Consider the following 22,875-nt stretch of genomic DNA (forward strand, 5'->3'; position numbering starts at 1 on the left):
ATTTTCTCACTGCACCAAGCACATTTTAAAAAACAGAACCACTTGGATTTTTAGGAAAACTAAAATCTGTAAGATTTAAAAAAATCCCATATCAAAGATGTAATTTTATGGTCCAGCTAAGTTACAACATATCTCTGTGCTAGATAAACCAAACACACATCATGAAACCAATTACATAGAATTTAGAAGGACTTATTTTCACTCCAGATCTTATTCTATGTGAACTAAGAGAGTATCTTTCCAAATACACAAGGAAGAATAGAAGTAGTCAAAGGTAATATCACAAATTCAGACTCAATAAAAAGACAACATTCTAAAAATGTGGTTTTCTTGACTGGGATATTAGCAATTCTTAAAAAGACAAATTGAAGTCAGAAATGTAAAAATTCATTAATCCCATTTCCCACATTTTTAAGAATGAAACTATACTCTCAGCAGAAGGTCCTAATGTGTTCACAGGGGGTCACTCCAGCCTGTTTATAGCCTCAAAAAGTTCTTTTTAGCTAGGCCAGAACAGCCAAGGATGCTTGGGTCTTTCTACTCCAGGTATATTCCTTATAGCTTCACTGTCTGTAAATTTAACATATGAATAAAAATTTAAAAATCACTAGCGTATCAGATTCTTATCAGATGCTTTCAAGAATAACACAGAAACTTCAGCTGAAAATATCCTTGCAATGCCACACCTAGTATAAATTCATGCACAAGTGAAAATCACCTTCTGTAAATACGTTATTCTGTGAAATCAATGGGATCCAATTAGTTTTGTGTGTTTTCTGTTTCCAGTGTTATGACAGCCAAAATTTATCAGATGATAATGTATGTTTTATGCTTTAAGTAGAATTTTTGCAGGTCACTAGTTTACAATGCAAACCAGCATGTTGGTTGGAAAGGAAAATGAAAGTGGGAGGAAAACAAGTTGAGCTGTTCAGTTCATACCATCATAAGAACCTGCATTTCTAAGCATTTGATTCAGGTAAAGCTCTACCTTTTATATGATTTTAGTGGCAAATGCCTACAGTGACAGTGAAAGTGACTGAAATACATACTGAGGCTTTTTGCAAGTAGCATCATGATATGCAGCATGCCTCTATGATAGGAGCTGTCCCCAGTGTATCAATCATACATAAGACCAGAACCATATTTTCAATCCTCTTATCCCTCAGGGTCTCCTTTCTCTTCTATATTTTATAGCCAGGAGAGACAGAAAGTTGCCACAAGATTATTTCTGTGGCAGCTTCAGCTCCCCCATTGGTTTTCTGTGACTGACACTTAGCTCTGCCTGAAGGATAAGAACAGGACAGACTTCTGAGTACCAATCAATGGGGCATGCCACATGCCATAATTGAAAAATACAGTGCTTCTGCAATAGTATGAGGACATCACTTCTAGTGCAAAGCAGTGGTAAAGAGAATTGTGAGTAATATGTAGCTTGCACTTATTTTTATGGCACCTGTCAGAACACGGTTAAAAAATGTGAACCTGAGTACATAATTGGAATTCTGTAATTCAGCAACACTCAGATCAAGGTTAAGCTCCACTTTTTATTTCATCTGCAGAGCATGAGATCTTTTCAGCCTAATCATCTATCTGATGTCCTGCTGTACCTTCACCCAAGTTACCTGTTAGCTTGGCACAGGATGGGTCAGGTTGGAAGTGACCACAGTGAGTCACCTGGTCCAATCTCCCTGCTCAAGCAGGGTCATCATAAAGCACCTTGCACAGGATTGTATCCAGAGAGATCTTGAGTATCTCCACTGAAGGAGACTCCACACCTTCTTTGGGCAGCCTGTTCCAGTGCTCGTTTACCCTTACAGTAAAGAAGTTCTTCCTCATGTTCAGGTGGAACTTTTGTGCATCAGTTTCTGCCCATTGCCTCTTGTCCTATTGCTTGGCACCACTGAGAAAGGCCTGGCTCCATCCTTTGACACCCTCCTGTCACATACCTATAGACATTGATAAGGTCCCCTCTCATTCATCTCTTCTGGAGGCTGAACAGGCCAGGCTGCCTCAGCCTTTCCTCCTAAGTGAGATGCTCCAGTTCCTTAATAATCTCTGTAGCCCTCTGCTGGACCTTCTCCAGGAGCTCCAAGTCTCTCTAGTCCTGAGGAGCCCAGAACTGGACACAGAACTCCAGATGTGCCTCACCAGGGCTGAGGAGAGGGGCAGGATCATTTCCCTTGACCTGCTGGCAATGCGGTTCCAAATGCACCCCAGGATCCCATTGGCCTTCTTGGCCACTGCTGGCCATGGACAGCTTGTTTTCCACCAGGACCCCCAGGTCCTTCTCCACAGAGCTGCTTTCCAAGAGCTCAGCCCCCAGCCTGTGCTGGTGCAGGGGGTTATTCCTCCCCCAGGAGCAGGACCTGCACCTGCCTTGGTTGAATTTCAGAAGGTCCCTTTCTGCCCATCTCTCCAAGTTGTCGAAGCCCTTCTGAAGGGTGGCACAGCACTCTGGGGTATGGGCCACTCCTCCTGGCTCTGATTCAGCAGGGAGCTTGCTGAGGAGGCCTCTGCCCCTTCCTCCAAGTCATTGATGAATTAGGTAAACCAGACTGGGCCCAGTATTGAACCCTGGGGGACACCACCAGTGACAGGGCTCCATCCATACCCTGTGCTGCTGATCATGACCCTAAGGGATCTGCCACTCAGCCAGTTCTCAATGCACCTCACTGTCCATTAATCCAGCTCTCAATTCCTGAGTTTTCCTACAAGGATTTTGTGAAGGACAGTGTTGAAAGCCTTGCTGAAATCAATTTAGACAATATATTCATCCCTGCAGGTAGCTGTTTCATCACAGAAGACAATCACTTTGTAGAAGGCACACATACAGGCACAGCACACTGGGCTAGTGTTAGTAAAGCTGTAAAAGTACCCAAATTGCACACTCCTAATCTCAGGCCATCTCACACTATTAAGTAGTTTCCTTAGGCTCTTCTTTTATGGAGACTTTTCAAGCAAAACAATGCAAGATGTACTTAGAAAACATCTATCCTTCCAAAGAGTGCATGTTCCCCCTGCCTCCCTAAAGCAAGCATAAATGGCTAACCACCTGTAGAGACACAGCAGCCCGGGAAACAATCTGTAGAAAGTTGTCCTTAGGGTTCCCACTACTGAGTGGAAAAACAAAAGCATCAGAAAGATTTGCCTGAAGTCACAAAGCAGGTGAGTAGCACAATGACACCAAATACCACTGCTTTTTATCTTTCCTTCTGTCTGTGGTATCTAACAGGAGATTTGGGAAATTACATACCTTTCAAAAGATATGTGAATGTATTTAGAAACTCCTCATATGACTGCTCATGGCTACTAATAAATTGATCAAGGACGCTGTTCTTTAACAGTTGTTCTCCCATGATCATCCACACCTTGAGAGTCGAATAGATATATCTGTTTTTGTAGGCTGCTTCTGCAATAGAAAGAAAAGAGCTATATACACCTGCAGGCAGAAAACAAATCAACAGAAAAGTCCCTTGTTCACATAGATGGGCACTAGAAAGTATAATTTTTCTTCTCTTCTTGTGAAGTTCTGATCTCGTCAGTGGAACTTTACTCAAGTAAGTATTTCCCCCAAAATTCATGTGGACATAAAAATTTTAAGTACAAAGGGAGAAATTGTGATCATTTATGCTTGAAATTTATGACCTTGAGTAATATGGACCACAGAAGTGCCAACTTCTCTTGGTGTTGTTCATTCCCTTAAGTTGTTCAGTCTTTCAAACCCTGCCTTCTTTCCAGAAACAGCGACACCCCTCATCAGCATGTTGTATTTAACAATCAGGACACAGCTGTACATTCAAATTTTGGACTGAATCCATCATCTTCAGGTGCACCGCTCACTGTACCATCAAAGCCACAAACCCAGATTTTGGACCATATGTTAAATCACAATGACACATGTCTGTCTGTGTGTGTGTATGCTGAGGCAGCACACAGGACAGGGAGAGCATGCTGGAGCTGGACAGCCATGCAGGAATGTGAGGACCACTCTTGAAAAGGGAACAAATGCTGAGAGCTGAAGGAAAGAAGCTCCACTCTCCAGTCACACAGCAACAGCTCTGCAGCCCACCTTCATCACTAAACCAGTATCTACAGGTCCTGAACAGCCCTTGGTGAAGCCTGCTGAAGTTAACCTTGCTCCTAACTCATAAAATCTGTGTAAATGCATGTTAACACCTGCATGATGCTAAACACTTACCAGTATTACTTATTTTTCATACACATAGGTCCACACTAATAGAATCAGTTTGCACACATAAACCTGATCAAGATGCAGGAACGCATTATACACAAAGTGCTTGATTTGCATGTGTTCCTCTGTTTCCTCTCCTGATTTACCACAACACTAAGAAGTAGATTTTGGGAATGAAAGCTTAATTCTTCACCAAAACTTCAATGATACTAAGGAAAGGCTGCCAACCTCATACTGAAGTTAAGACTGAAGAATTGTTTGGAGACCAGAGAGAAAATAAAGTATGACTTCTAACATAAAACACTAATTTTGTTGCACTGCCTGCTACCAAGGAAGACTAATGTTCTGAAGATATCAAAATACATGCATACCCATATGACCTTAAGTTTAAGTTTTCTAATGTTTTACAAAATTCCAATCATTATTAATCTCTCTGTGGACTGACAAAGCAGAATATAACTCACCAGACTCTCAGAATTGTTTATGTCTATTACAGGGCTTTGAGAGGCAAGCAGTGCCTTCTACTCCTCATTATCGTTATTAAAATCATTACTTGAAATAGTGCTGTGATTTGTAAGGCTACCATAAAAGAGCAAATATACATATCTAATCAAGAAAAAGTTAATTACTTTTGTTTTTCTTTGAAGTCTGGTGTCTAGGATCTCCAACTCCCTTACAAACACTAACATAATAAACTTAAAAATATTCCCATAAGGAAGAGAAAACAAATACTATTCCAATAACAGATTAAAAAAAATGAGTCACCAGATATATAAATTATTTAAAAATAGGTTAGTGGAGGGTTGATGGCCAATCTTACATTAATTAACTCTAAAATGCTCTAGGCAACTAGAAAATTAATATGCATTTTGGGGGCATAATCATATCCTTAACTACCTGCATGACAGCTTTCTCTGTGAAAGCCATGCTCTACAGCCACCAGATCACCAGCCTGAGATTCAGCACCCAGACCAGGTGGTACCAAAATCATGCATTTCGATTCTTACTCTGCTGTGCAGCTTCTACTTCCTACAGAATGTGGGAAACTTCACTTCAGATATTCCCCTGCACAGCTGTTATTGAGGTCTACAGAATCATCTCCTCATGGAGAGGAAAAACCAGCAAGGTCCTAATGAAAGCCTAGATTCTGTCAGAAAAACAGCCACTCTCTCAGACAACAGAAAAGGAGAGACTGGCAGCCAGAACTACCTGTTCCCTGTTTGCAATCATTTTCAAGAACTGCCTGGTGCTGTAGCATGGCCCTAAATAACAGCAAGTGCAGATGATGGTATGTGGGAAGTATCTACTACCCCTGAAACTGAACATGTGCTTAGGATGGATGGTACAAGAAGGCTGTTCAAAAATTTATTTCAACCCATCAAGGGTTTGGTATTTTTTTCATTTTCATTCTACTTTGTTTTCTGCTGCTTCCCACCTACTTTATTCCAGAGTCTCTCTTAAATGATCACCACACTGTGTCAGCCACAGAAAAGTTTTGTGAGGTGAACAGCTGAAACCAGGCTTCTGGTCAAAAGACTCTCACCTTTGCTAAGGAGCTAACCAGTAAATTCTACATAAGTAAAAGGCTTCACCCAATTCACAGCCTCAAGGAAATTACTTCTTTAAACTATCCCCAAAAAAAGAAAAAATACACAGCAATGGATTGGAATCCTCCACAATTTAAAAAGTCGATACAATGACACTTCAAGGAATGAAATTACTGCAGTGTTCTGGTAGAGAATAGATACTACTAAAATCAAAAATGTATCTTCTTTTTTCCCCAAAGGAATCGAACTAACTTGGAAGTGTCAAGGAAAGTAAAGCAAGGGTATCTGATCCTTTCCTTGTGCTGGCTTTGGATACTTCTAGAGTCAAATATCAGTAAGTGATGCATTCAAGCAGGAACCATGCTTTCTTCTTTTTGCAATTCACTCCTGCTCATCCATCCAAATGACTTTAATGAAGTTTCTTGAGGCGATCACTCATTAAGCCTTGCTGATCATCAGCAGATTGTGCAAAATCAATTTTATTTCTCTAAACACAGTCTTCTTCTGAGCAGTTTAAGACAAATCAGAAGTCTCTGCATTGAATCACAGAGGCAGGTCAAGTGAGTATTAGCATTATTTCAATTATACAGTGATTAATTCTATTAAACAACACAAAATGTGGTGGAATAAAAACTTCCTGGTTTATGTTGCATTTTAAGTGCTTTATGTTTCTTTAAAATACAATAGAGGCAATGAAAGAAAAATCAAGATTATGAATTTTTTTAAGGAAAGAGAAGTAAAGCTAATTGTCTCTACAAACTCAATAAAATCTTATGTAATTTAATTTTTCATGGAAAAAAAATTATTACTAGCACTTCTAGCATAGGTTCAAGTCAGGTTTTCACACTATGGATTTGTTCTCCTAGAAGTCATTCTCAAATTTAAAAAAAGGCTGATTAATAAATGAGTTCTTTTAATAGTTCAACCATAGGTTCATGGAAAATATCCACTAGGTACACCTGTTATCAAGATTTTATAATCTATGTCTGCAAAAATCAGATTGAACATAAATACACTATTTTTAAATCGTATACTCTATTACCACTGGACAATGCCCCATCTTTTTTCCCTATAGAACTATCACAGTAACTACACCTTTAACAAAATTGTTGCAGCAATGAAGAATGAGGTAGCAGCTTTGCAAAAAGAATGAGATTTTAGCAGACAAGTACACTCAGAATCAATTTAAGTCTATCTAGGTTCTGGCTGCTCCCAAAAAGGCCGCCACCACCTTTACTTCCTCTTCACCTCCTGGTCTACCACTCCAGTCCATCTCTTGGGCAGACAAAATAAACTACCAATACAAAACCTGAGAGTAAACAGAGCAAATGCATATATTATTCTGTTTTAAAGATATATTTTCCAATCTGTCTTTCACCTCTATGATCATGATTGCCCATACAAGGGGACAATGGGAATGTGCAATATGGGCAAGGGAAGGATGCAGGATTTCCCTTTCGGCAGCTTGTCATAGTTGCTTATGCAACCCTGAAAGCACGGCCTCATCAGAAACACCCTTACAAATGGCCCAGAAAGCTGTGCCTCCTCCACACTGCAAAAGCAGATGTCAGCAGGGCACTCCTACACCCACCGTGCTGAGCTGGAGCTTGCAGTGCTCCAGATCATCAGCCCCCATGGAGCAAAGAGGCAGGCAAAGCTGGAACTCAAGCCTGTCCTTAACAAATGCTTGTTGTTAGCTATGCACCGAGGTTGCTGCCTTAACAAACATCCCAGGACCTTGCTTTAAAAGTAGGCCAGGTGAAAGGTGTGATTCTGGGAATTCCTGCTTGAAAAAAGAGATAAAACATTTTGAGTCAAGCAGTTACCCATTTTCCTGCAGGCAGAAAACTGTCTCCTTCTTGTCTAGACATCTGCAAATTTACACTTACAGAAGAAAGCTCTCCCTTCTCTACTGTCCTGCCCTACTTTTCTCCCTCCTCCTCCCTGCAACCACCACCTGTGGGGAGGCAGAGCTCCAGAAGCAAACACAAAGGCACGAAGTTCTGGCCACAAGCAGGTGCAGGCCAACCCAGCTGGAGGAAAAAACTAAAAGTTACAAAGGACAAAAACTTTCAGATGAGGTTCCTTCCAATATCTCGCAATTCATGTGAGATGGAAATGTGATCTATGACAGCTAATCCTGTTAAAATCAACTGGATGTTTGCCATTGCCTTCAGCAGGAGGCCTTAAGGGCACACACTTGATGCATCAGCAATTTGTGTGGATGGGAGCTGCATCTGCTTGCCTGAGTGCATTACTGAGCCTGAGAGCTGACCTTTAGATGGACAAAAACATGTGCCTCTCATGCCCAGCTCATATGAGCTTTTAAAGGATATATCGGAGGGCTTTAATTGCAAGCAAGCATATTGATCCTTTTGGATTTCAGTGCTATTAGGCCAGGCCCATACCTGAGCAGAATTTTTTTTTATGACTTTTCAATGGCTTCAGGAGTACTGCTTCCTTTAAAGACAACCTGTAGGCCCATGGTAAGGCTAACATTTCATCCAAACTGCTGCAGCCACTGCCCCCTGGAATGCGATTGTCCAGGATCTGACAGTCAAAGCACAGCTGGATTCAATCAGATATTTTAGATAAGCCCTCCAAATAAAACCCTTTCCCTCACAAGTTAAATACTGTTTACTGTCAGTTTTAGATGAGACAGAAAATTGAAAACTGTAGGATGCTGGACTCCCTGTGCCCTTTTTTACAGGTTTCAGCCTGTGGGTCCTGGCTAAGTATCCAGCACATTTCCATTCTGGCTGGCAAACCCTACACAAATGAGTAAGGCAGCCTTCCCTTTTCCTGCTGAGCTGGAGTGCATTACTGCAACCCACAGGAAGCCAGCTACATTTCAGCTCAGAGATGACTGTGTACTGGCAGAAAATATGCTGAAAAGCCTGGAAATATCTCAATGCAATTTAGAATGATTTGGGATGAAGAAGATGCAAACAATACATTATTTTAAGAAATTAATTGTAGAAGACAACCAAGTGAAATAAAGCATTTCCGTAACAGTGAGCAATCTGCTGAAAACATACGAGCTCTGTCCATGTTATTAAAATAGAAATTGTGAAGGAAAAGTCTATTTATTCCTTTTCACATGGGTTCTCTGCCAGTTAAATTTAGGATGGAAATCCAAGACCTTCTTGCTATGACCAGGACAGTTTTGAACATAATTTCCCTACCATGTATATACATTATTCTGAAGCTATTTGCTGCAGCTTCTCCAAAGCCCTGTGTCATTGACAGAGATCAGCTTAGACAGACCATGTCCTCATCCAAAAATGACATGCTGTTGCCAAAAAAAAATTAATTTCTCTATCTTCTCAACTACAGTAATTAGAAAAAGAATTTCTAAAGATAAGGCATGTCAACTGGTAGAAAAAAGTCTAAAATGAATGTAAAATATTAAAGTGACACAACTGGGGGACTGGATTTATCACTTAAATATTTCTTGGATTTTTTGGTTGTGTGGTTTTTTGTTTTTTTGTTTTTGTTTTTTTTTTTGCCAGTAGATCTTTGACCGCAAACCCAAACAAGGGTCAGAATACATCAAACACTTTGATAAAAAGCTGTTGAGTATTATCTAGGCCCTACTGAAAATACAAATAAATGTGATCTGAATGCCCTTAATTTTGGGGGAAGTTCTTCAGCATTCAACTCTGCACTACAGGTTCCTTTTATCTTTGTTTCAGTAGAAAAGGCCCATATGGATGCTACAGGGCACAGTGCCTTAGCACTGCTGTATTTCAGATGAGAAACATCACTACATCCTATCTGCATTACAGTTATTCACTGTCTCAAGACAATTATCACAAACATTTGGTGTGTTTGCTTTGCTGTACTAATCAAATTCCATTGCAAGTTCCTTCTATTTCTATTCTCACAGCAGTTTCAAATGGGAGTTGAGATATTTCTAAAATACTGTGCAGCAGATGTTGTAACTCAGGAGTGGGTGAAGTAGGGCCAGGAAAACAAAAGCAGGGAGCTATGAAGAGTAAATTGTTTTCCAGGTTTTTCTGTCTGTTGTGTTGTATTATGTAAGTGGCTTATCCTCGTGCCCCAGCACTGCTAGCTGTTGAAAGGATATGTTCCCAGAGGACTTCCCAGCGTCTCATTATTTATTTGGTGTTGGAGAAAAGCACTGCAAAACTGATGAAAAATGCCACAGAAGGGTGCAAAGTTTTATTAGTCTTTCAAGGTCTGATCAGAAGGCCACCAAAGGAGAAAAAAAGACACTTCTAATTACTTCAGTGGACTTTGAGTTGGACTTTTTAGTTAGCCCTCACTCAGTGAACTGCATGCATTTGTCATTTCCTTTGCTCTGTTTCAATGTCATTGCCCACTTGTAGCATTCCTGGGTAAAGTAGTATGCCAATCAGCAACAGCAACAGCCTACCTATTGAAATTATTTTTTAACTCAAAATTTATTTTAAATTGCATTTTAAAATAGCACTGAAAAATTCTGAAGTTGATCACAACAAGGTTGATAGGTGTAAAAGAAAAAAGCTCAAAAAAACTCAACCATAAAGAAGCTTATGCTGCAGATATTTACAACCTAAGAGGCACCTGCTGTCACTCTGAGCTTCTTCCACAGCAAAGAGTTAAAGCTTCTGGAGGCTGGTGGGTTTCTTGTTGTGCCATCTGAAGACAAGAGAGGAAAGGAAACAAACCAGTCACAGCCAGTTAGCCAGAGTAGATTGAGTTCTCAGGAGCACATCTGCAAATTAAGCATATAGAATCCCCTCTATCAGGCTGTCTCTCTACGCCACAAGACCCCTGGGCTGTCACAGAAGATTCCTCACATTTGAATCCAAATTACACAGAAAGATTACAGAGGACACAAAAAACTGCTATCAGCCAGGTACGTCTAAATTACTGTTTTGCCCAAAGCAAACTTTGTTGATACACTTAGAAAATGTTTTGAGAAATACTATATAAAAAATTTCCTTCCTTAAGCATCTCTATGGAGGACTTCAAACTTCTCTGTGCGTCTGGATATGATTTTGATTGTGGATAATATGGAAACAGCACTTGCTTTTCAGGGGTATGCTTTTCCATTTTGGAAATGAAAAAACAGATCTGTCAAAGAAAAACAACCACAATACTGCAAAAACAATTTAATTCTATACTAGGTATCTATGTTCTCATCAAAATAATTGCAAACTAATTAATGGTCAGCAATGGGTGTTTACCAGCTAAGACTCCATGATATCCTGCATTTCATTCTCTCATTGTCCAATCAGTACAGCTCAAATATCTTATTTTTGTATAAATGAAAAAGGTTCTTTGTATTTGCTACAGTTCATAAGATCAACTCATTAGTCATTCATTATTTTGCAGCATTCAAATTACTGTGAAATTGTTACAAATAATACTTTCAATGCTGAAAAATATAAGATGTCACACTAAACAGCAGCACTGATTAGTCATTGTTCTCCTGATTAGAATATTTTTGTTGCCTAACTAACAGGTAACAGGCAAAGCACATAGGTGAACAAACCATTTCTGCATAGGGTCAAAGAGGACACTAACTAATAAACACAGTTTGTGAGTGACTCAGTGCCACACTGTCATCTAGTGACATTTCATAAATCCTACATTTACTAGGGTCTAGGACATGTAACAATGGTAGACTTGCTTCCGTAGGAGAAGCTAGAAGACAAAGAAGACTATCCAAAGGTATATGAAATGTCAGTTGCTGTTTAGGTCATTCAGTGCTACCCCTTGCCTCTAAAAGATGTTCATCCTGCACTTCTCCATGAACACCTAATAGGATTTCTGAAATGGTACATCACCCAAAATTGTAACTTTGTCCATCTATTTCCATAGCAAGCACATTTCAAATTACATTAACTAGTGTTTTTAAAAAACACCTTCTGTCTTCATTTGATCCTTCTATAAATGTATCTCCCAATGCATCCATCAAAACCTGAATTCCTTATAATCTCTTCTTGCCATATAAACAACTCTTACCTGAAAAACCTGCTCAAAATATTGTTTGATTTTAAAATAAACACAGGGAGAATATCAGTGGTTTTTTGTTTGTTTTTTTTTTTTTTCTGTTAGCTTAGTTTCTAGCTCAGGTCTCTACTGCTTCCCAATTAGGGGGCTTATAAAAGTAATGCTGAGATTCTCATTTACTTGTATAATCCTTACAGTTTAACCTTCTAAAAAACACTAAATATGATGAAGCATGACTCAAGTCATCATAATTGGCAATTGTTTATGTAATTCCCCCCTTCTCTTCTTATTTGTCTTTACTCCTTGCAGTGTCTCTTCCCCGGTATCCTGTGTTGCACCACAACAAAGGCATTTGTCTGTTTCCCTCTACACTAGCTATACTGCTAATCCAACTCCAGTTTTGAGCATAAAGCCACAAAAAAAGCACTTCAAACTCTTTGTTATAAGGTTAGATCTTCTGGGCTCCCCGAAGCTGTTCAGGGTTAGATGAGCCACAGCCCAAAGGAATCAGTGCTATTGGAAGGTTAGAGTTGGAGGTCAGCATAGCCAAAGAGCAACCACACTGTATTGACACACTGTAATTAACAGGAAAATACATGAAAAGCCAAAGCAATTCCAGCCAGTGCCTAAGGAGCTACTTCTGTCCAAAAATCTCAGATAAGCATTCCCTCCATTACATACTGAACTGTTTGCTTATGGAAAGTTCAAGAAATATTATGAGACAAGGAAGTGTGTTTAAGTGTTTTTAACCAGTATGTTCTGTGTGTCTACCAATCAAAAAATTTTCACTGATCTTTTCTCCACTCTGTATCTGCAGACTCTTCAGATAGTGAACTCTTCAGAAGTGAGTACTACTCAATATCTGGGAAATAGTTTGTGACATTGTGGACACTAATAATTGCCCTATTTGGAGATTCTTTAAGTATATGTAAAAATGTAAGATGCGTACCAGTATGTCAGTTAAATTGATTGCCACTTTTAATACCCTCATCTGACTTCAAATATAAACCAGCAGTCAAATGTAGAACAGGAGAGGTAGAAGATAAAGAACTCTAATTTTCTCATATAGAACAGAAATTTTCTTACAGCATCTTCAGTACAGAAGCCATTTTACTTTTCTAAAGATCCTGTAAAACCAAATAAGCTAAGTAACCAGACAATATGAAAGAAGAGACAAATGACATCTAATCAAGTAAACCTAACTTAGTGCAAGCTCCTCTGATGATGCCATTTTTGAATGCTTGTAAGAAACAAGCAGCAGATTCCTGTTTAGCATATCACCTGAAGGCAAATAAATTCATAAGTCTTTCTTCATGCATAATAAGGACACAACCTGCTGTGTATACCGACATGCTCAGAAAAAGGTTCACAAATTTAATTAACTTATAACCTGAACTTTAGAAGTACAGTACTTCTAAAAAGAAATTTAAATGTAAAAAAAACTCAGGGCAGAGGCATTAAGCTATATAGTGAAAAGAACTCAACCATGAACTTTGGAAGATTCCACAAGGTAAGACAGCCATTCCATGGATTGTTTTTCAAATAGACTCAGTAATGGCTATGCCTACCCTATATGTGTGCTCTGGCCCGAAAACATGTCAAATTTGAAAAATATTCCATGGCAGATCCCTATTTTAGCACAGCAGTTTCCATACCAGTTTACAGGCAAGCAGTGCAGCAATATGGTACAACATGGCAATTGATGTAGTCACCGTCATCAGTTTCCATGTTTTTACAGCAACTCTTCCTCTACAGGATGTTGTTCGGATCCCCCCAGGTTTTGACATCACGTAACTAGAAGATCCTTCCTTAAAAAAGAAACCCTATGTGTCTTGATTTTGTTGTCACAGCAAAATGAAAGCAGCAACTATGAAAATATGAATCCTAAATATTTTTAAAAGTTATTACATTTTAAAATATAGAATTTAGTGGGTTTTTCTTAATATTTTAAATTTTAAATTCTGGGGATTTGGCAAAGGCTGGGACAGGAAACTTAGACATTTGCTAAAGGTGACAGTATACTGTCACCAAAGGACACTGCAAATGAATCAGCCAGTTATTTCTCCCCCTAGTATCTGTGCTCTTCAAATCTCTTTCACAGTCAATATCCAGGTTGATTATATGAACTCCTTTCTGTCTTCAAACAAACATGTTTCTGAGAGTAAAAGACACCCCTTGAAACCTACTCATGAAAGCATAAGCAAGCGCAAAGATGAAAGACAAAGGATTCGCGCCCCCTGAAGCCCCGCGGCAGCGGGATTCGCAAGCCCGGCATCCCGATTGGGCTGTTCTGCGATTCACCCCGGGCCCCGCCGCTCCAGCCAGCCCTGCACGGCTGCAAAGACAGCGGGCACCTCCTCCTTCTAAAGGCACTCAACAAATCCTGACGTTTGCCTTGTAAACAAAACGTGTATCTCATGTTTCCGAGCACGCCGGTCCTCCAGCCCGCTGGCTGCGGGGCCCTGGGGCAGGTTCCCGGCCGGGAGCCTCCTGCCGCCCCGGGCGAGCCCGAGCCCCGCCGGACGAGGCTCCCGCACTCGGGGTCCGGCCCTGCTGCGGCCGGAGGGCTCCAGCCCGGCATCCCCGGCCGCCTCGGGGCGACAAACGGGCAGGAAATCTCGGCTTGCGGCATCTCCGGCGCCGCTCTCTCCGCCTCGGGCGCGCCGGGACTGAGCCAGCAGCCCGGCCCCGGCCGCACTCACCGCCGCCGGCTCTCTGAGCCCGCCGGTCTCGATTCCCCACGGCCGGGACAAGGAAGCGCAGGTCGGGCCGGGCCGGGCCGGGCACCCAGCGAGAACTACCGGCCCCAGCAGCCTGCAGGCCCACGTTCCCGTGGGAGCGGCCGCGCCCGCTCCGGGAAGGCGCAGCAGCGCAGCCTGCGGCCGTTCTGTGTGTAGGGTCCGTATGCCAAGATCCCGTGGTGTGCACAAAATCCCCAAAATACCGCGGAAATGGTGCGCACCTTATGCTTGATTCGTGTCTTGAGACGCAGAGAAGCGTGCCTTTATGAGTTTCAGAGAGTGAACTGCAGCGCAATTTCCATAGGATTTGTTCAAGTTGTGTTAAATAATAATGATAGGATCTAATCACAATAATTGTGATAGGATCTAATTGATCTGTTTGTTTTGTCTTTTTTATTTTCTCAGCCACGGTATGGCCCAGTCAACAGACAAAATGTTGCTGCAGATGGTATCCACTGTCAGTAACTCATCCTTGCTTCAGCCGGGCTTCTCTCTCCTAAATTTTGATGGGCATGTTTTCTTTTTTGGTCAGAAAGGATGGCCAAAGAGATCCTGTCCCACTGGTGTTTTCCTCCTCGATATAAAGCAGAATGAGCTCAAAATGAAATCTGTCTTCTTCTCTAAAGACTCATGTTACCTTCCCCCTCTCCGCTACCCTGCTCTGTGCACACTCAGAAGCGATGCAAGGGCTAATGAGTACCAGTATATCATCCATGGTGGTAAAACACCTAACAATGACCTTTCTGATAAGATTTATTTTATAAGTTTGGTAAGCAAAACTAGCAAGAAAATTACGTTCCAATGCATTGAGAAAGACCTGGGTGGAGATGTCCCTGAAGCTAGATATGGGCATACAATGAATATAGTTCATAGCCGGGGAAAAAGCATGAGTGTTCTGTTTGGAGGGAGGTCGTATACTCCTCTTGCACAAAGAACCACGGAAACATGGAACAGCGTAGTCGACTGTTTGCCATCTGTGTTTCTCATTGATTTTGAGTTTGGATGCTGTACATCATACTTAGTTCCAGAGCTTCAAGATGGACTTTCTTTCCACGTTTCAATTGCCAGAGATGATACAATCTACATCTTGGGAGGCCACTCACTTCAAAATAACACCAGGTCCCCAAACTTGTACAGGCTAAAAATTGATCTGCCCCTGGGCAGCCCGGCTGTGACCTGCACCATCCTGCCAGGGGGGATATCAGTGTCAAGTGCTATAGTGAGCCAGATCAGTGACAATGAATTTGTCCTTGTTGGTGGCTACCACTCAGACAACCAGAAACGGCTGGCGTGTAACACCATACTTCTGGAAGATAGTAAGATAGAGATTGTTGAAACTGTGGGTCCAGAATGGACACCAGATATTAAACACTGCCGAATGTGGTTTGGCTGTGATATGGGTAAAGGGTCTGTTTTGCTGGGCATTCCAGGGGCCAACAAACAAATAATCCCAGATGCAAACTACTTTTACATTTTGAGATGCAAAGGAGCAGAAGACAAGGAAGAAGAATTGATAACACAAACCTGCAGTCAGACATCAAGTGAAGACCCTGGAGACTCCACTCCATTTGAAGATTCGGAGGAGTTTTGTTTTAGTGTGGAAGCCAATAGTTTTGATGCTGATGATGCTGATACTTACAATGAAGATGATGAAGAAGATGAATCAGAAACAGGCTACTGGATCACCTGCTGTGCCAGTTGCAATATTGACATCAACACCTGGGTCCCTTTCTATTCAACAGAACTCAACAAGCCTGCAATGATCCTGTGTTCCAGTGGGGCTGGCCACTGGGTCCACGCACAGTGTATGGATCTCTCAGAGACCATGCTTCTACGTCTCTCAGAAGCAAATGTCAAGTATTTCTGCAACGAGCACATTGACCTTAATAAAGGGCTACAAACTCCCCAAAAGGTGATGTGCCTGAAAAAGCCACCCATGAAACCACTGCGCAAAAAGAAAACCATGAAGTTATCAACATCGACGAAAAAGTCCTTTCTTCGGAGACTCTTTGAATAGATTTACACTGCTGATTTGTATTCACCTGGGAGGAAATGAAATCATAGGCAAAGGCAACAATGCTTGAAACAAAGTGGGTTATTTGATCTTGAAGAGATCTTCTTATTTCAGTTATCTCAGTGTTTTTGTTACATTTCAAACCACATTATTTTATTCTGTCTCTTATGTGTATTTTTGTAATACCCAGATAGGGACCCCAACTTAGAGGGCACTGTGCAAACACACAGCCAGACACTGGTAAAGTGTGTGCTGAATTTTAGGCTATAACTTACTCTCCAGTATGTTTAATGGAGCTGCTGGTAGGGTAAGACATTGTCCCATGTAGTCAGTGCTGTTACCAGCTCTCCATTGAGAACATTATATTGCCCATTTAAATTTTTTATCTTAGTCAGTAGTTCTAGAAATATTTGACCTAATTTATAGCTGCATTACTCTAGTTTTATGTTGGTGTAATGAAAGAAAATGAGACTAATTATTCTGGTTTTAAACAAAAGTAGTGGTTTTAAGTCCCTTGTGTCAGAAATAATGAAATATTCAGATACTGAGGGTCAGTTTTCTTCAGGGACTTCCATTATGGAAAGCTTACATATGGAGCATTTAATTCTGGATAATTAATTTTTTATTTTGAGAGTTATGGAATGATTATATGTCAGTTTTGGCTACAGTTGAGAATATCATCTCACAGTAAAAATTAAATTGCTTTTTTTAAACTACTGTGATCATCAACTTCTCTTTGTGTTTGTATTTTTAAAAATTTAGTAGGATAATAAAGTTTATAATGAAAATGACTGCAGGTTTTTTTCATGTATTCATGGGTAAATCAAATACTGTAAATCCTAAAGTTTACAAAAGGACAGCACATATGCTTGGGAGGTCCATATGAAGCCTGATGAGGGGTCTAGCTTGACAGCCAGCCCATGCTGTGAGCTCCCATTGACTTCAGAAGAAATTCCTTCTGATGAACAGGACTTTTATAATTTACTCCAGGTCCTTCACTACCCATTTATTTCTCTGCTTTCCCAGGGTGACTGTGTAGAGTGTTAAAGCTTAGAAGTGCAAACTGTGTCTCAGAGTGATTCATTGAGCCAGTGGAGCACTGTGAGGGTAAAACAAATGCAGCTGGCTTCTGAAAATAAGGAGAAGATTGGATTCAGATTGAAAAGGACAATGTCAAGGTTGAATAGCCAAAGAGTTTACTAAGATTTTTGTGGATTCTTTTGTTGGCTATTTATGAAGCCTCATCATTCTTGACATTATTTTTTTTTTTTATTATTGCTCCAAACATCTTTTCAGAAAATCAATACCAGCAGCTCAACATTTGTGAGCCAACAATAATAGCTTAGTATTCACAGTCCAACTCTTATGCTGGATCCCTGAATAAAAGGAAAAACAGGAGCAGCTGTCAGCTATTTGATCACTATGTGCAGACCCCGAGCAACCACTCCTTTACAAAGCAGTGTGTAGAGCACAGTATTCCTGTCAACACAGATGTGTCTGCACAGTACTCCCCTTAAAGCCTTAGCACCCCAAGTGAACAGCAAAGAAAAGTAATGGGCAACCTTAAAAAGTTTCCATTTATAAACTTTTCATGTGCTGAGGGAGCTTAAAGTTTGGATTGAGCTTCTAAAGGGGAAGTATATCAACCTGACTGCCCTCTCTACAGCCTGTATATGGGTATAAATTCATAGATTTCAATGCCAGCTTCCCATTTCCTTTGTTATGTTACTTTATGTAAGCTCATAGTATATACTGCTATATGTTTTTCCAAGGAGTAAGTTAATATCATGTTCAGGTAAAGTCCCTTCAAACTGATGAAATTAAATAGTCAATGTCCCCTTTTGTAGGTTAGTCATAGGTCTTAGAGAGCTGAATTGTCATTAAAATATGTCTTCATCATGCACTTATTTACATCAACCAAAAAAATCCACACCTACATTAAAGCCACATCATCTCAACACCAACAAAAAGGGACAATATCCTCATACAACAAAACTCCCCCCTTGCCACTTCGCCATTTTTCAACAACAAAGGACTCCCCAGAATTACTGGGCTGCCCATAACTATTGAATTCCCTGGCAATACCCAGTCTGAGTTTGTGCCTGTTACCTCTCTCAGTTACTGTCATTATCTCAAGTTCCTTGGACAGCACACTGTATGACAAATTTGTCATACAGACCAAAAAATGGAAATATTTTGTAGTGGGAAAGCTTGACACTGGCCTAAGAGAAGTGACATGTAGCCTGAGATAAAGCCTTGTGGCTCAGGCACTGGTGGTGTGGTTGCAGGATCTTGGGAGCAACTCTGTATTTCCAGAACTGACTCCGGCAGCTGCAGTGACTGCAGTCCCTGAATCCCTGGGAGCACAAGCACACTGTGTGGAACCTTCCAGTTCTTACCTGAGCTGTTGTTCTTTACTTAACACTGTGTCTATGACAAAAGCAATTCACAGTCAGACTTTATGTTATACCTCACTGGGCCCATAACATAAGTGTACTGTGTATTTGAGCTGGTTTTTTTAAATGTATGGTTTATTTGAGTAGGAGGGGAAAATTGCTTGGTTAAAGCACGTCCCAGCTTCACAGTGAAAGGCTGTACAAGCAGCATTAAATCACATCTCAGAGATTGTAGCTACTGCAGGAAAAAGAAGTAATAAGTAAAACACAAAATATTTGAAAGGACTTGAACATAAAGATATACAAACTTCAGCCTGTAAAGAAGATATTTGACATAGCATTCAAGACTGCAGAAAGCACCTAATTTCCTGAGACAGGTACTTCTAAAGCATTCATTGTCTTCAAAACCAGCTAATCAATACAAGATGTTTCTTGCTCAGGCAGGTTATAATTAACAGATAAGATGAAGTAGATTTAAGTGCAGAAATAAATATCTATTGTATCTGCATCCAATTGACCTGTGTGTTTTGTAACCACAGTAAGCAGCATCATGGTTCCCAGACACATTTTAGTAAAACTGTGTTGCTATTATCAGCTTCTAAGAGAAGAATATATGTATTTTACTGCTATTGAAAGGTGCTTGGAACTTGAAGTACCTGATTAATTTACAGGAAGAGCACAGCACAAACTTTACTGGTAGCACTAAAGCATGTGTTGTAGTTCAGAGTGACTCATTGCACCAATGGACCTTTGAAAGGAGTGGAAATAATTCAAGTGAGAGCCAAAAGCAAAAGGAAAATATTGAATTCAGATTGAAAAGGAATTTCTTAAGTTATTTACTGCTGTACCCTATGTATTAAAGACAGAAGGATTGGCTTACTTCTTTTTCATGATTGGTGGCTTCAGCTCCCTCTATATTTGATTTCCTATCTTATTCCATTTCAAACATTACTAACTTTTGGGAAATGCTTGAGCCTTTGAAAGTTAAACTCCCAATTTGTTGTCTCTACCTCAAAAACTGTGGCACTGTGGAGTTCATTTTTACTTTGGGAAAAAAGCAAGAAAATAACCTTATAAACTCTCCAGTTTCTCAATACATGAACATGTACAGGAAGAACGGGGCTCTGGCCACTCCACAGATGTGCAAGACCTCCTTTGTAGAGGTGGTAGTTATTTGTCCACTTGCTCAGAATGCTCATCTCCAGAGAAGGAGTATTAAAAATGCACCTCTTGACCTCTCTCCTGATGCTGCTAGAAAAGCTGCTAATTAAATCCTCCCTAATGTGTCTTTTTGTATCATGGACAATATCAAGCTTGATGAAAAAGGTATAAAAGCTCCTTAAACACTTAAGGAAACACTTAGTAGTTGCTGCTGGTCAGCTGCTTGACCATTACACCATATTCAGTCCCCTAAAGCAGTACTCTGAAGAGCTGTGACAGGCCTCATTGTTCTTCATCTTATCTCCACAGGAGTACATGGAAAGTAAAATTCAGTCAGTTATTACAGATTTAGGAGTTAAGGAGTTATATCATCCTAATTTACCAGAAAACAGTCTGAGGCTTAGCTTTTTGCTTTATATGGGCTCTGTTTTTCTCCATCCAACAATTTTTTTAATTGAGGCCAGATGAAAAAGCTGAGTTGGTGATATAAAGTCCAGATAGATATTAGATGTCTGGTTATCTGATTACACAGGAAATCAGGTAGCTTAATTTGCTCATCATTAGTTCCATTCAAACCAGTTCGTTCACATAAATCTCTTAACCTGTAGATATCATTTTAAGGAAGAAAGAAGGGTTTTTCTGAAGTAGAATAAAGCTAGCTACAAATAATGGACTGAAAGATAGATTGGAACTAATCTTTACAGCTTAACCTCTAGTGAGGAGCCAAACTTTGATGCAAAAGATACTTAGTGTATTAGCATGGTGATAACAGTGCAAGGCTGATTTTACAAAAAAATCTGTGATGATATTTGCAAGTGAACCAAAAGACATTTACAGATTAAATAAAACTGGTTTTATATCAGTTTAGTGTTCTGTCAAAATTTGCCTGTGAGGAAGGGTGCTGAAAGGACTGTTGAGATTCACAGAGTAATCTTCATTTGTTAAATTGGTGACTTCCAGAAGAGGGCTGGAATCACAGTTGCCTCTGGGTATTAGAACAGCCTGTTAAAAGTATCCACAATTTAAATGAAAACTAAGACTACCACCAGGAAATTATGTGCATCATTGAAAAACTGTAAGAAATAAAAAGTTAGAAACGTAAGTATTTATAAGACCTTTATTTTAAAATGGTTTGATGAAATAAGAAACTCTAATACATTAATAAAAAGGAAAATTATGCAGTGAAACAAAGCAAATAACTCAGTGTAGTCAGAAATTAGGATCCTTTAAATATCTAGTGTTTGTTTCTGAGCTACTTGATTAAAAATCAAAGCTAATTTATGTAAAGACAATATAATTATTCCTGTGAGGAAGAAGAACATGTGATAGCAGAATAGTGGCTTCTAACATAGTTCACATCATTTATAACATGGCAATTCACAATACCAAACCCTGGAATAAAACAAAACCAAACAAAACAAGATACCTAATGTGATTGTATGAAAACTACAGTCAATACAATTTCAGAACAAGGTGGTAATTATTTACTGGAATTACTGAAGGATTTGTACCAATTATTAATGTAAAAAAGAGACTGTGAAGGTTTGAAAGAGTACCATGAATATAAGTCTCTCCATATGTCTAAAGCCTCTTCAAAGTCAGCAAGCTTAACAACAGGCTGCATAACCAAAAACTGCACCTGTCTGCAGTCAGGATTTGTTGGTCTTCCAGTGCATGGCTGTGTGCATGCAGCATCATTATTTCAGCTCTGTTTACAAAAGCTTCACTTCCAGGTACCTACCCTTTCAGTGTTTGTTCTAATGAGCTCAAAATTCTCAACTGATTTACAGAAAGATGTCAACAATGGGGAAATAGAAGATTAAACTAGATTCAAGTCTGAAAAAACAGAAAAGGGGGAAAAAATAGTAGGACCTCTCTGTGTCAGCTATCCTGCCTGGAGCTGGTAGAGTGTGAAATATGACCTTATAGCTTAAAATAACTCACAAAAGAATACTGCCACATGGCATTGTGTTCCTCTGTCCCCACTTACATTTTGTTCACTTTGATGAGTTACCCCAGGATGTAAAGCTTGTCTTAAGAAGCCATATGTACAAGGATCAAACTTACTCAGCCCTTTCATAGACAGTGAGACCAATCACTTGCTATTATATCAGTATCAGCAGTCTGTTAAATTGAATTTGGAATTTGACCATGTTTCAGTTAGAGTCACTGAAATTACATGTACAAAATTAACAAAGTCTGGTCCCTCCATGACACAAATGCATATCAGTAACAATGGATTGCTATGGATGACTTTGCATTACTTGAAATCCACTCCTGTTCAAAAGGTAATGAAAACTATATATACCACTTAAATGGAGTGAAAATCACCATGAGATGAGTCAAGATTGTTAAACAAACCCCCAATTCATTCAAGCAAACCCAAGGATACAAAACAAGGTAAAACAGCTGTCCCAAATATACATACAGAGAAAAAAAGAAAAGTGTGCAACTATTTCTATAATGAAATAAATGCTGACCAAATATGAAAACTATATCTGCAGAACTATAACTACTAGAGAATGTTCTTTATACCTACTATTTATACACCCTAGGAAACAGGTCTATTTGTGGTCTGCATTTATTGGTAAAGAATGATAGTTATGCAAAACTATTTTTATGCTATATAGGAAATACTTGTTTTCAAAAAAAATTAAAAAATATTAATCTAGAAATGAACACTTAGTAAGTGCAGATATATATGATACACCAAACAGAAAATTCTGTAGCACTTATGACTGCTTAGAAAAAAGACATTCTTTCCAACTGCAGATTTTGACATTGTGTTAAACTATGTTTAAAGAAATCATCTTAAACTAAAATCCTAAATTAGACTATTTTTAAAATGGTGGTTTAATTA

The 22,875-nt window shown here is 39.7% G+C and overlaps 2 protein-coding genes across 3 annotated transcripts in view; one reads left to right on the forward strand and one right to left on the reverse strand.

Moving 5' to 3' along the window:
* Positions 1 to 14,603, reverse strand: part of IFTAP (intraflagellar transport associated protein) — a 40,919-nt gene extending 26,316 nt beyond the window's left edge. The window contains 3 exon segments of the mRNA XM_053981549.1: positions 3,254 to 3,409; positions 10,309 to 10,383; positions 14,406 to 14,603. Coding sequence (XP_053837524.1) covers positions 3,254 to 3,362 — 109 coding nt within the window. The 5' untranslated portion in view covers positions 3,363 to 3,409; positions 10,309 to 10,383; positions 14,406 to 14,603.
* Positions 14,415 to 17,083, forward strand: RAG2 (recombination activating 2). Of its 2 annotated transcripts, XM_053981548.1 has the most exons (2): positions 14,415 to 14,430; positions 14,873 to 17,083. In XM_053981548.1, the coding sequence occupies exon 2, from the start codon at positions 14,878 to 14,880 to the stop codon at positions 16,459 to 16,461; it is 1,584 nt and encodes a 527-aa protein (XP_053837523.1). In that variant the 5' UTR covers positions 14,415 to 14,430; positions 14,873 to 14,877; the 3' UTR covers positions 16,462 to 17,083. The 2 variants fall into 2 exon arrangements, with proteins under 2 accessions (XP_053837523.1, XP_053837522.1); XM_053981547.1 differs by lacking the exon at positions 14,415 to 14,430 and having other exon boundaries at positions 14,857 to 17,083.
* Positions 17,084 to 22,875: the final 5,792 nt, after the last annotated feature.

This window comes from Vidua macroura, chromosome 6, assembly GCF_024509145.1.
Source record: "Vidua macroura isolate BioBank_ID:100142 chromosome 6, ASM2450914v1, whole genome shotgun sequence".
NCBI lineage: Eukaryota > Metazoa > Chordata > Aves > Passeriformes > Viduidae > Vidua > Vidua macroura.

Excerpts from the sequence above, each read along its gene's own strand:
- RAG2 (XM_053981547.1), top strand. The coding sequence starts at position 14,857 with ATGGCCCAGTCAACAGACAAAATGTTGCTGCAGATGGTATCCACTGTC.